General features: G+C 45.4%; 1 protein-coding gene across 1 annotated transcript in view; it reads left to right on the forward strand.

Moving 5' to 3' along the window:
* Nucleotides 1-14781, forward strand: part of SLC2A13 (solute carrier family 2 member 13) — a 798921-nt gene that overhangs the window by 454968 nt on the left and 329172 nt on the right. Inside the window, 1 exon segment of the mRNA XM_029615108.1 lies at nucleotides 5609-5772. Coding sequence (XP_029470968.1) covers nucleotides 5609-5772 — 164 coding nt within the window.

Genomic DNA, 14781 nt, shown 5'->3' on the forward strand with positions numbered 1-14781 from the left:
TTGTGCACCGCTTTGGTTTGGTTTTCAAATTTGGAAAGACAGCTTATAAAACTGTAAATTAAATTTGAATAGAGTGCATCATCAATGGGACAAAGCAGTGTATTAATACTAATACGAAGCCTGATGGCTCCCAGGGTGTCAAGTCGAGGAATTCCCTGCAATATGCATTCACTCCAATTCAAAGTATAAGCAACAACCTGACTTACATTTCTGCAAGGCAAGAGTATACAACATAGGGATAACAGAAACACAGTCCAAGATCCAGTCAGTGTCAGTTAATCTAGTTATATCAACCCACATACTTGTCACAGATGAATTCAAGACACTTTAAACAGTCCTCATTTAGGTACAGAAAGGTCCAACATTTCAACTCATCTCAGCATCATAGCTCTCAAGGTGCCAGAAAAGTTCAGTGTTCCCAGCAAGCCCTTTTGAACCCTTGAAGACCAATCCGGATGCCCAGAGGTGGGAGCATGTACCAGCTGGTAACTTTCTGAGCATGCTTCTGCTTAAGTCATTCTGTGGCTCAGCATGCAAGGCATTAGCCAGAGCACGTTTTGCCCAGATCTAGGGGTACTGAGATGGGCTGGGGTGGGGGGGGGGAGAGATTGCCTGGGGAATCATGGATTCGGTTGGGAATAACTGCATTATCTGACTGATCAGAGACAACTTGTGCATCTGTAAATCTGCAAATACTTATATGCGCAAAATTCAAATCAGTCAAAGTAAATCGAAATTTCTTTTAGAAGAAAATTCATCCTCAATCAAAGCAATTTAGGATAATCTGGTTGTTTCTGAGGCAAAACTTGTAAGATTCAAAAACCACTTTAGAGAAGATTCACTTATCTGATTTTCACTAGTGCTATATCTGTGGTGCTGTGCCATGTACGCGGATGCTTCATTCAACCTTGGACGTCTGTTCACATGGCACAGAGGAAGGATAATATCTGCTTACCAGAGGAGTAGGTCTGATAGTACAGAGAGCCATCCTCAGTCTGCAGACTCATCTCCTCTTGCCGTGAAATAAGTAGATTGGGCTGTGCAGCCGGCAGGGGTTTGGGGGTGGGGGGGTGGGTTGGGGTGCTGTTTGGTTACTGTCTGTGACACCGCAAGCCGCATGGTCTCATGTCAATTCCTGGTCTCCTCTTATCCCCCTGTACAGGATCATTCTGCCCCTCTTTTCCCCTGCCCCAACAGCCTTCTGGTTAGGGAGTGGAGTGCCGCTATCTGTGCCCATGTTTAGGCACGTGTGACCCAACTGGCTGCTTTAGAAACAGGCTGGAGTAGAGGTGCCATGGCTTGGGAGGCTTAAAAGGGAGCTCAGCCTGGGTGTCTACAGCTTCCTTACAACCTCATCGGCACTGCTAATTTCCCCTCTCACCCTTTCCGTATGTGGTACTGACAAGCCACAGTTGCATTATGAACATCATAGTTATTTATGATTGTTTTATTTGTAGCTAAAATTGTTATGCATGTAAAAGTTTTGCAACATTGTTTATGTTTATTGTAGCTGTGGTTCATCATAGCAAAGGGGAGGAGGGTGCCTGAGCCTGGGAGGGGGGGGGGGGAAGCGGGTTTTAATTCAAGAAGGGCTGGAACTACCTGCACTAAGGACTTCCTAGGCATGGCTGGCTTAGACCCCGTATGGTAGCAGACCCATGACTCCTGGTATGGTTGTGACAGGGCTTGGAGGGCTGCTACTTTTGCTTGCACATGGCAGGTTGTTGCGTAACCCCCAGCCAGTACTTCTTCCTGGAAGGACCATCATTTTGCATGCTTACAACAGGTTGACTGTTCCAAAGACAATTCCACAGTGACTCCCAGTGAAGGCCCCCTTCCCCTGGAGTGGGAAAGGGGCTCAGATGGCTTATAAGTTATATGATTTTAGGAGAGCCTTAATAGTCACTAAGTTTTTGTGGTGGAATTGGGGAAATTTGACACCAGGGGAAGAAGTAAGATTTTAAGTTGTCAGTAGAGGTCATTATATGATGGTTGAATTTGAATGATTAGTTTTGTATATTTTCTGGATATAAGAACATAGGAAATTGCCATATTGGGATATTTATTTAGCCACCATTAAAATAGTTTTAGCTGAAATTAATTTAGCTCTGAATGACAAAAAAACAGAAATTTTGTACATCTGCCCAAAATTAAGCCCTTTGAAGGAACTCGAAATACTGGAAGCTGCAAAAAGTTATCCTATTATGCTGGATGTTCGAGATCTGGGAATAATATTAGATTGTGAAATTAGCCTGAAGAAATGGATAAGTAAAACAGTTAAAGATGGATTTTTTAAGTTGAATATTTTAAAGAGAGTAAAACACCTGTTATACCCCAACGATTTTAGGACAATCTTACAAGCATTGATTTGTACTAAATTAGACTATTGCAACACCCTCTTATTGGGCCTTCCTGCTAGCACTATGCGACCGCTGCAGCTCTTGCAGAATTCTGCCGCAAGGGTATTGACTAACACTAAGAAATTTGAGCACATCACCCCTGTTCTGAAAGAGCTTCATTGGCTCCCTATGGGATACAGGTCACAATACAAAACACTTACATTAATACATAAATCACTGTACAACGAGAAGGTTGTCTGGTTAATGCAGTGCTACATTTTCATGTACCAGCACGAATAACCAGATCTGCGAACACTGGGCTATTACCAATTCCGACAACAAAATCTGCTCATATGAACACTGTACGAGAAAGAGCTTTATCTATTGCCGGACCCAACCTTTGGAACTCTTTACCACCACAGCTGAGGATGGAAACAGATATCAGACGTTTTAAAAAAAGGAGTCAAAACCTGGCTTTTTAACCAAGACTTTAACAACAAGGATTGATTTCTTTTATTGATAATGTTTAGTGATATACTTTTAATGTTACATTTTGTATTTTAAGATATGTTTTGATTTATAGTTTTATTTGTATTTTTAAGATGTACTTGGATTTATTGTTATTGTATTTTAGCTTATGTTGAGACAGATTTTATATTTTAGATGAACCATTTTAAAAGTTACCCTTTTATACACAAATGTAGTAATTAACATTTGATTTATGCTGTAAACCGACATGATAAGTATCAACATGAATGCCGGTATACAAAAATAAATAAATAAAAATTGGGTCAGACCAAGGGTCCATCAAGCCCAGCATCCTGCTTCCAACAGTGGCCAATCCAGGCCACAAGTACCTGGCAAGCACCCAAACCCATGCTACTAATACCAGTAATAGCAGTGGCTATTCCCTTAGTAAACTTGATTAATAGCAATTAATTGACCTCTCCTCCAAGAACTTATCCAAGTCTTTTTTAAATCCAGCTGACTGCACTAACCACTTCCTCTGGCAACAAATTCCAGAGTTTAATTGTGCATTGAGGAAAAAAGAATTTTCTTCGATTAGTTTTAAATATGCTACTTGCTAACTTCATGGAGTGCCCCCTAGTCCTATTATCCGAAAGAGTAAATAACCAATTCACATTTACCCATTCTAGACCTCTCATGATTTTGTAGACCTCTGTCATATCCCCTCTCAGCCATCTCTTCTCCAAGCTGAACAGTCCTAACCTCTTTAGCCTTTCCTCAAAGGGGATATTTTAATTCTGATCTGTTTAGGATTAAGGATAATGCGGAATATAAAGGTTTTTAAATAAAAATAAATATGTAGGCTAGATATTTGATTTGATTATTAGTATAAGTAATAAAACTGTGACCATATGTTTTCCGTTTGATGTGCAGCATTGGTATAATTTGTGTGTGCATGTATGCGTGTGTTATTTGGGAAGGGCTGCCTCCCTCCTTTGCTGGGTTGGTCACAGTTGTCCAGGTTACAGAATGAGCACTGAAAAAACAGAAAGAAGGTACTATGTTCTGCAAAAACTAAAAATGTATTGATAAAAAACTGTTAAAGGGGTTGGTAGACTTGATACCCTAATTTGAGTAAAAAATATTTTTTCTGTAGTGCAAACTAAGGGGGTCATTTTCAAAAGTGATCGCACGTGAAAAGGGACTTTTCACGTGCAATCACTAACAGGCCAATACAGTAAGGTGCGGTAGAAAGAGGTGCGTTAGGGCCGGGTGCACCCGCATTTGCCGCATGCACAGTTCGGATCGCATACCGCTCGATACTCTATTTAAATGGCATGCAAATGCAAGCCGCGTCCATGAAGCGCAATCCATTTTACTGTATAGGCGCTATACAGCGCCTATACAGTATCCTGGGTGCGCTGGTACCTGTCATTTCAAATGTCATTTCAAATGACATTTGAAATAACAGGTACCAGGAAGTGGATCCCAACTTTAACCAAAGAAAACCTAAAAACCTAAAATCCCCTCCTCCCGAAGCAAGGCAGGCGAAAAGCGACTCGACATGTAAAGTTTTGTTAATAAGAGTAACCAAAGTAAACTTACTTTTTCTTTCTTTCAGCCCTCTTTGCCCTCCGGAGGCACACACCGCGGCTCCCCTGCCTCCCGGGGGCAGCCGGCGGCAAAAGCGGCTTCCAGAGGCCCCCGCCGGCGAAGATGGACGAACGCACGCCCGTAGTGCACGGGTGCTCAAGCCAGCGAAAGCACATGAACGGGCGTGCGTGACGTCACGGCGTACGTTCATACGCTTTCGCTGACTTGGGGGCCCGTCAATTTGGGCATTCAAGCCAGCAAAGCGCATGACGTCACGGCGTACGTTCATACGCTTTCGCTGACTTGGGGGCCCGTCAATTTGGGCGCTCAAGCCAGCGAAGCGTATGACGTCACGGCGTACGTTCATACGCTTTCGCTGACTTGGGGGCCCATCAATTTGGGCGCTCAAGCCAGCGAAGCGTATGAACGTACGCCGTGACGTCACGCACGCCCGTTCATGTGCTTTCGCTGGCTTGAACGCCCGTGCACTACGGGCGTGCGTTCGTTCATCTTCGCCGGCGGGGGCTGCTGGAAGCCGCTTTCGCTGCCGGCTGCCCCCGGGAGACAGGGGAGCCGCGGTGTGCGCCTCCGGAGGAGGGCAGAGAGGGCTGAAAGAAAGAAAAAGTAAGTTTACTTTGGTTACACTTATTCACAATACTTTACATGTCAAGTCGCTTTTCACCCTGCGCCTTGCTTCAGGAGGAGGGGATTTTAGGTTTTCTTTTGGTTAAAGTTGCTTCGGGAGGAGGGGAGAGAGGACTGGGGCTGCCCCGGAGACTGCCACCCATGGACGCGGCCAGGGCAGGTGAGCGGGGGCTGGGGGAAAGTTTGCCGCCTACCCTTACCCCTGCCTCTAACGCAGGGGTAAGGGTAGGCGGTAAATTTCGCACTGAATAACTACACCTTTTATGGTGTAGTTATTCAGTGCGAAAGCCGGCAGCCAGCTCACCGTAGTAGTGTGATGGCTGCCAGCTTTCGCAGGCCCCCCCCCGCTTCGCCGCCCCCCCCCCCCCTCTGTTACCACCGGATTCTCTAAGGTGTGCGACCATAGAAAATCCAGGCCTAAGGTTCCTATCTGTGACAATGCAAGTACCATAGACATTAAATTTATTTATTGTTCTTCTACTCTACTTAACGTTTTTTTATTCCCTCTTAAAATACAACTACAGATAAGTTTGCAAAACTTGATTTCTGTTTTCTTCTTTTAGGTACTACTGTGCTACTATTTTGCAGATGTCAGGGGTGCAGGATGACCAACTTGCAATCTGGCTAGCTGCAGTGATAGCCCTTACAAATTTTATTTTTACTCTTTTCGGAGTCTGGCTGGTTGAAAGACTGGGCAGAAGGAAGCTGACTCTTAGTAGTCTAACAGGTATGTTAATCATCAGAAAAGTCATTATTTACAATAAAAGTGGCATGCAAGTGAAATTGTTAATATAGCTCACTATCCTTTTGTTGTGGTTGGATTGCTTCTCTGTTGTTCTGTATAATGTATTTTCAAGTCATTTGTTAAATTAAATAGCTACATATTTGAGAATATTAGAAAGTGGTTGGGTGATAAAAGAGGATGGTGGTAGACCAAGTTCACTGCAGGGACAGAACGGTCACCAGCAGAGTGCTACAGGGACTGCTATCTTGGGTTTCTGCACTCTAAATGCATGATGCTATACTTTTTTTTGCATTAAACCATAGTTGCCAATCTTTTGACTGCTGCCATTCTGCCATTCCTCCTCATGGGGCTGGCATTTCCAGTATGCTGATCTCACAGTGAATGAGATAAGCAAAGAGGAAGTGCCAGCAATATGAGTTCTGAATACACTTGTGGAGCTGGTAAACGAGGAGGAGCAGCGGAAGGGGTTCCTTCTCTCCTCCCCCAACGCAGGATTGGTGGAAAATGGAGAGACCTATATCATCAGCAGCTGAAGAAAAGAGGGAGAAGCCTGGTGGAACCTCCAGTGGATCTCAAGTTGTCAGCGGCTGAAGAAAGACGAGGAAGAGGCCCGATGAAGCCACTGACGGATCCCATGCCATTGAAAGCTGAAGAAAGAAGAGGGAGAGACCCAGTCTGTGTGTGAGAGACAGATGGAACCTGCCTGCATGCATGCATGTGTGAGTGAGATATGGAGCCTGTATGCATGTGTGAGGCTGAGTCTGTATGTGTGTGAGTGAGAGAGGGAGCCTGCCTGCATTTCATGTGCAAGTGAGAATGGGAGCCTCCCTGCATGTGTGTGTGTGTGTCTGTGTGTGAGAGAGGGAGCCTGCCTGCATGCATCTGGTATGTGTGAGAGAGAGAGAGAGGGAAAGAGCCTACTTGCATGTGTATGTGTGTGAGAGAGTGATCCTACCGACATGCGTGTATGTGAGTGAGTGAGAGAAGCAGCCTGCCTCTGTGTGAGAGAGGGAACCTGCCTGCTTATGTGTGTGAGAGGGAGCCTTCTTGCATGTGTGTATGTGTGTGTGTATGTGTGTGTGTGTGTGTGTGTGTGTGTGGAGAGCCACTGAGTATGAGAGAGCCTGTGTAACAGATTTGCTATATAGATTCTTTTGTTAGAGATTTGTGTTAGTTCACAAACAGGCCAATGCTATACCGTGCATGGTTAACCCATGATTGGACACATGTTTTGGATGCGTGTCTATATCCCCCCATGCAAAACGGGGGTTTAGCATGTCCAAAATACGTTTCCTATCGTGTGCGTAGGTAATAGCGCTCATCGCATGCAAATGCATATTGATGAGGCTATTATCGATTCTCCCTCGATTCTCCCTCCATGCAAAAAAAAATGTGCACCTCTGGTGCACATTTTTACTCTCAAAAAGTAATGCCAGCTTTGTTGCGTATCACTTAACCAATTTCTAGCCGCAGTTTATATTTATTTATGATTTATCTCTTTTTAAAGTGATTCATCAAAGGCAATGTACAGCAAGTTAAAACAAAAATAAGTAAATTATAATCAGATTAGATTAAAAATGATAATATAGCAATAATGTAATGCTCACAATGTCATCACAGTATACATTAAGACATTAATATACACATTAATGAGCAGACAGAGAACATATGGCAGCAATTAATGAACAAGTAGAGACATAAGGAGAACATGTAAACAGACAAAAAGAGTATAACAAAAGCAATTATGATAATAATGAGTGCAAAGAGAGGTTAGGACATATGATGAATAATTTATATATATAATTTTATAGGGTATATGCAGTTTCTCAGTCAGGATGTTTGCAGCTGGCTAGTTAGTTGCAGTTCTCAACCAGGCTATCGCCTCCTTCCTGAAATGAAAGTAGTCCTGAGCTAGTTTAGCTCTTCTAGGATTGTGTTCAAGAGGGGGTGGGTGTGTCTCCTGAGAAGACTCTCTGGCAGGTTTTGGATCACTTGATTTCCTTTGGCAAAGGTGAAAATAGGGAAACTCCTTGGAAGGATCTGCATAGAAGGAATGGCTGCTCTTCAAGTTTACCATCTTAGGACTAACTCCCAAGCTGCTCAGCTTATTTATGAGCCTATGTTGAATGTTGTCAAAAGTCTTACCTCCTTCCGAGCATACCTCATCCAGTGCTCACCTTGATCTAATTTTTGGTCATCCACTTAAATTTGTTTGACATGATCTTGTAAAACTGTGCTGCCTTGAGTTCAGTAGCCTGCTGAATTCAAGATACCCCAGTATCTTTGCCTTTAATAGTGGCACCATTAATTTACTCCCCACAGAGGACAGACAGACAGACTGGCTTGTGGTTAGCTGCCTTCTCCCTCCTCCTGTTTTTATGAAGAGGAACAACATCTACCTGTCTTCAGTGCTCTGGAACCACTCCCCTGTCCAAAGAATGCTTGGACAGAGCAGTCAATATAGCTGTTTGAACAGGACCGTTGGAAAGGATGGACAAGACAGGTATCTGCCTGGGGTGCCAGGCCAGAGGGGAGGGAGATGCCATGCTACCACAGGCCATTTAAATAAGCCCCTGTGCTGCTGTGCCCTTGGAAGGGGACCAGCCAGCTGGCCATGACATCCAAGGGAGTCACCTTCTCCCTCTCCCTCCCTGTGTCAGCTGCAACAACGGGGGAAGGGCTTCCCTGGTCCTGGTCAAAAACTCTCTAAACCCTTAGGGGCGGATTTTCAGAGCCCTGCTCGCCTAAATCCACCCAAAACCGGGCGGATTTAGGCGAGCAGGGCCCTGCGCGCCGGTGAGCCTATTTTACATAGGCCTACCAGCGCGCGCAGAGCCCCGGGACTCGCGTAAGTCCCGGGGTTCTCCGAGGGGGGCGTGTCGGGGGCGGGGCCCGGTCATCGCGGCGTTTCGGGGGCGTCGGCAGCGTTTTGGGGGCGGGTACGGGGGCGTGGCTACGGCCCGGGGCGGTCCGGGGGCGTGGCCGCGCCCTCCGTACCCGCCCCCAGGTCGCGGCCCGGCGCGCAGGAGGCCCGCTCGCGCGCGGGGATTTACTTCTCCCTCCGGGAGGCGTAAATCCCCGGAGAAAGGTAAGGGGGGGTGTAGACAGGGCCGGGCGGGTGGGTTAGGTAGAGGAAGGGAGGGGAAGGTGAGGGGAGGGCGTTAGAGGATTCCCTCCAAGGCCGCTCCGATTTCGGAGCGGCCTTGGAGGGAACGGGGGTAGGCTGCGCGGCTCGGCGCGCACCAGCTATACAAAATCGATAGCCTTGCGCGCGCCGATCCAGGTTTTTAGCAGATACGCGCGGCTCCGCACGTATCTACTAAAATCCAACTTACTTTTGTTTGCGCCTGGAGCGCAAACAAAAGTAGGCCTATTCGCGGAATCTGAAAATCCGCCCCTTAATATCCTGGAATTCAGTTGTAGTTGTTCCCTACTAGAGTTACATAAAAAATATAACCATTTGGTCTGAGGAGAGCGGTAGGGATAACATTGTGGGTTTGCAGCTCCCCCATATGGAAAATGGAGAATGGTATGTCCCTCTAGCACTTAGAACCAAGGCTCCATTTTGCCTTGTGGATTTTTCTTATGAGTTGGAAGCAGCATGTTCTGTGCTCTCATTTTTCTGTTTAACGCTGTGTCCATGTAGCGTTTGATTTGGATGAGAGTTCTTTCCACCCTCCCAATCCACCCTTAAGCCTTTAATTAATTTTTTCAAAATTGGAGTGCCCGTTCTTTTGTGCAGTCAGTTAAGCATATCAAGTTTTACTCATCTGTCAACTGGAAGAGGTTCGCTTCCAGCAAGAGGAATCTGAGATCACCGCAATCCAAGGAGAGGATGAGTTCCAGCCATCCTATGGAGAGGAAGAAAGTGAAAGGGGAGAGAAGGAGAGGAGATGGACCACATCATAGGCCCATGAATATCTACTGAGGATTGGGAAATAAAGAGAGAAAGGTATCACCCTTGATACTACAAAGAGGAGGTAGGAAATAAGAGACTAAAACTTCAAAGTACATCTTTGATACTTCAGACTACATTGGGAGGGAAGCTCATTACTTGCATTATATTCAGTAGGAAGGAAGATAGAAATCAACTTGTGAAGTAAATTGAATTGCCAGTGAGAAGTCATTAACTGAAAGAACCAAATTGGCTTTAATATTTGAACTGAGAAAACAGACTGTAAGAAGTCACAAACTTACTAAAAGCATTTGTAAAATCTTGAAAATGAAGTACACAGTTGTAAAGACTTGAAATCATCATTTGTACCTTATCAGTACAAGAGAAATGTTGGAGACCATCAAATATCTTCTCATGAAGAGAGGTTTTGTCGTCATTTTCTAAACTGTGATTATCAGTGCTGTGTGCAAAAGTGACTTAAAAGTGTGAAACAGTAAGAGGAATGTGAGGGCCTTGAAAGGAGACTTCTCCCCACACAGGAAATCCTGGAAATACATTAAATGGCTTAATAACAGTTTGGCAGTCCCACTGGTCCGCCAGTACGTGGCCCTACCTCCTAGCCCTTAGGATTACCATCAACTTAGGTGGAGACAGTATTCGTGCATAGGCCCTCCCCCAGAGGCAGCCTGTGAGCGATGATCTCCTAGTCCACAAAGGGGAGGGTTAGCCCTTGTTAGTGTGATTTTAAGGGCGAAGGAGTGTTTTCAGTGTGCTCTCCAAGTTAGACCCTCAGCTTAGCACATAGAGGGAGAGACACTGTGGTGCCAGATCCCCAAAAGTAGACTGGAAGAAAGAGAGAGAAGATTAAAGATTTTTGCAGTTTCCTGAAGTTTTTCACTGTTTTGCACTGAATCTTCTGGCAGGCACAATCCCCTGCTCAGTGGGTCAGGAGAGGGCTGTGTCCCTCTTCGCCCAGGCTAAAAGAAAGTTGCAGTGACCGTGCAGAAAGAAGAGAATTGTTTTGATAAGAGACTAAGTTTTTACTACCAAGAGGGAAAGAAGCTTTTTTCTGCCACCCTTCCTTGCCCCGAGCTGGAAGCTGTAAGGACTGCTTTCAGTGGCTGGCCTTTCCTCCAGGAGGGTTGCTGTATCTGTATTGTGAAAAGGTGGCAGAGGGAGAAAAGAGGAGAAGGACATCTGGAGACCCCCAACGGAGTTTCCACCTCGGGACACAGGTCACTGCCAAGTTGGAGTATGGGATTCTTCGAGTTCCTCAGGTACTGGGTAGAGTATCCATCACGGTTAGGATACCCCCCAGCCCACTTGGGACACTTATCATTCCTGGTCATGGAGGATAAACCGGTTTCAAACCCCTGCCTGGAGGGACACATCCACAGAGGTAGAGATCAAGCAAATCCTGTGCTGGATGTAACTGGACATTTCATTTGTTGCACCTCTTCATTATTTTGAGTTCAGTCAAAGTAAACTTTTTAATTTAAACATCCATCCAGAGATACTATGGGTTACTACACAACCCTGCCTGGGCCAAAAAGATTTTCCTTCACCCCCACAGAAAAGACTTTGGAAAAGAACGTGGGGCAAGATTGAGGAGCTAGCCATGGTTAATACATTCTTTTATGGCCCTTTGGCATTGGACACATTCCCCAGGAAAGGGTTAGAACAGTGCCCACTGAAAATAGAAATGTGAGATATGGCCTCTGGAACTGTTATCCGGGTTCAGCCATCACAGTGGTTATACAGTATACAGTGTTAATTTTTATAGCTTTGTGCAAATCCTCTCATCTACAATTGAAATGATTTCTACTCTATACCATATGTATTCCTGCCATCTGTCTGTATTCTATCTCCAATCCCTTTTTTAGTGAACATTCAACAGAAGTGTCTGTTCAGTCTTTCATGCTAGAAGTGTCTGCTACGTTTTTCTTGCTGCTTTTTCACACTTTCCTCCTTTCATCTCTTAAGCCCATCTCTCCTCGTTCTCCTTTCACTAGCATATCTTTAAAAGATTTTTTCACCTTGATTTAATGCGGGGATTGGGAACCTCCAGTTCTCAAGGGCCGCACACCCATTGAGTTTTCAGGAAATCCCCAATGAATATACATGCAGTAGATCTGCATATACATTGCCTCAGTTGTATCATTATCAACATCATTCCCCAACTTTCATCATGCAGAACCAGGAAATAGTGCACCATCCCAACATCAAGTCCCTAGCTCTCACAGACTGGATATTGAGAGAGTATTTATTTATTTATTTAAATTCTTTTAATATACTGATGCTCAAGACAAGGTCTTATCGTACCGGTTTACAGTAAACTGGGGGGAAAACAGTTAACAATGAAAGCAAAAAAGTTACATTAGTAACTTTTTTGCTTTCATTCATTTTTTCATTCATTTCATTTTCATTCATTTTTTGCTTTTCATAAGAGTAGCATTAGGTTTCATAGACTTAGTGGATATGTCTTATAGAAACAGAGAAACATAGAATATGATGTCAGAAAAGGACCAAACGGTCCATCCAGTCTACCCAGCAAGCCTATGGTAGCATCTGTCGCGCCATACACAGGTCACCCCCATCCTTAGTTTCCCAAACTGTCAAAGTCATGGCCCTTGTTGGTTGTTGTCTGAGTCCAATTCCCCGTTACCTCTTGCTGTTGAAGCAGAGATGTCTTGTATACTTCTGGCTTCTAGGAAGATTTCCATCAGAAGGTTATATGATTTTAACTAGAAGAAGTGTGCCTTATGGTGTGAAAGAAAAGCCCTAGATCCTATCTCCTGTCCCACATACAAACTGCTTGAATACCTTCTATAGCTTTCAGAGTCTGGTCTGAAAAGCAACTTCATTAGGGACCACCTCTGTGACCCTAGTTGTCAAATTTATGCTTGGTTTGCTTCCTTTGAAGCCTCCCATCAAGCTTTCTACTTTGTCATGAGTTCTAAAGTTTGTCCTAACCCAGTAGATGAAAGCTCCATTTGAACCATTAGAGTCATATGAGCTGAAGTACCTGACCTGGAAGATCATGTTTTTGATGGTAGCCACTTCAACATGTAGAATTAGTGAACTCCAGGCCCTAGTGACTTATCTGCCTTATGCCTCACATCCAAAGTTCCCACCTAAGATCATGCTGACTTCCACCATGACCATTCAGATGTCCTCCCAATATTCTTTCCAAAGCCACAGGTTTACAAAGGTGAACAAGTTATACAGTCTGGATTGCAAGAAAAGCGTTAACCTTTTACCTGGTACAGACTAAAGCCCTTAGAAATTTCACTCAGCTTTGTTTCTTTTTTGATTTGCTACTTCTCTCCTGTTGTCCCTCCGAACCTCATCACTCAGTCTCCGCTCTTCCTGTCCCTAAACTCATTCCTCAGTCCTCACTATCCTGTCCTGATCTTTGAGGCTGTTGCTCCTGCCTCCCAGGGCCTCGCAGAGTCCCTCACCTCCCTCCCTCCTCCATGGCTCTGTCACCAGAAAAGCTGCTCCTACTGCCTCAGGGAAGGAGGGAAAGAAGCTGAGGCAGGACCCTGTGCAGGAGGGAGAGAAGCCAGCAGTAGCAGAAGCAGGATAAAAGCAATGGACTTTTTCTCCTGCCAGCTGGGCCACAGAGGAGTGCAGCACCGCCTTTTCACCTCCTTTCAGGGACAAACTTAGGGGTAGATTTTAAAAGGGATATGCGCATAAGTTATGCGCGTAACCCTTTAAACCCCCCACTGCGCACGCCGAGCCTATTTTACATACTATTGCGCATAAGTCCCGGGGCTTTCCGGGGGGGGTATCGGGGCCGACGCGACATTTGGGGTGTTCCAGGGGGCGTGTCGGGGGACATGGTGCCGGCCCAGGGGGCGTTTCGGGGGCTTGGCTGAGGCCTCCGAAACGGCTCCCGGGCCGGGGAATCGCGCACCAGCAGCCCACTGGTGCGCGCAAGTTACGCCTGCCTCTGGCAGGCGTAACTTTTAAAACACAGGTAGGGGGATTTAGATAGGGCCGGGGGGGGGGGGGGGTTAGGTAGGGGAAGGGAGGGGAAGGTGCGGGGGAGGGGAGTGGTGGAGGGAACGGGCAGCACTTGTAGGGCTCGGCAAGGTGCACAAATGTGCACCCCCTTGCGCGTGCCGACCCCGGATTTTATAAGATACGCGCGTATCTTATAAAATCCCGCATACTTTTGTTTGTGCCTGGTGCCGAACAAAAGTACGCGCGGGCGTAGATTTATAAAATCTACCCCTTAGGTTGTGAGCACTCTGGGGATAGGGAAATACCTAGAGTAGCTGAATGTAATCTGCTTTGAAGTGTCGGAAAGCAAAATAAAAAATAAAAAAGTCCTTGGCTGCAGTGAGCCCACAGCTTGGAGGATGCATAGAGCAGTGGCAAGCAATGGTTCTTTGGCCTGCATGGACTGCCTCAGGAGGAGGGATCTGTAGCAGTGACTTGTTAGCCCCCAGCTGCATTGGCAGGAGGGGGTGTGACCTAATGATATTATGTTGAGGCAGTCGCCTCAATTCGCTCTTTCTTATGGACAGCCCTAATTGCATGGTGTCATCAGAAGATTTTCAGAGAATTAGTGCTTTGAAGTTGGAAAACTATACATTTTCTTATTTTTGTAGTTGAGTGAATTGTTAATGACTGTTACCTGAGATACATTCACAAGAACGCTGGAAGCTGATAAAATGATAAGAATGGCTTCCTCATAAAGAAAGGCTTATTAGGTTAGGGCTTTTTGGCTTGGGGATATGATAGCGGTGTAGAACAAGTTATTAGGGAACAATTAGTTACCCTTTCAAAGAACATTGTTAGTGAATGGAAAATAAATTTAAGAGTCAGCACACAAACTGTGAAATTTGTAATGTTGTCAGGGCAAATAGTTTAGCTGAGTTTAAAATAGGTTTGGACAAGTTTCAGGAGGACATGTCTGTTAGCAGTTATTAGGCAGGTGGAATTGGGGATCACTGACTCTTACTAATGGAAGTGAGCAACTTGGAATGGATTTCACTATTAGGATCTGTCAGGTACTGCCGGATTAGCCACTGACAGAGTGAGGATGCCGGGCTCGATGGACAATTGGTTTGACCCAGCATGGC

This window comes from Rhinatrema bivittatum, chromosome 9 (assembly GCF_901001135.1).
Source record: "Rhinatrema bivittatum chromosome 9, aRhiBiv1.1, whole genome shotgun sequence".
Classification (NCBI taxonomy): domain Eukaryota; kingdom Metazoa; phylum Chordata; class Amphibia; order Gymnophiona; family Rhinatrematidae; genus Rhinatrema; species Rhinatrema bivittatum.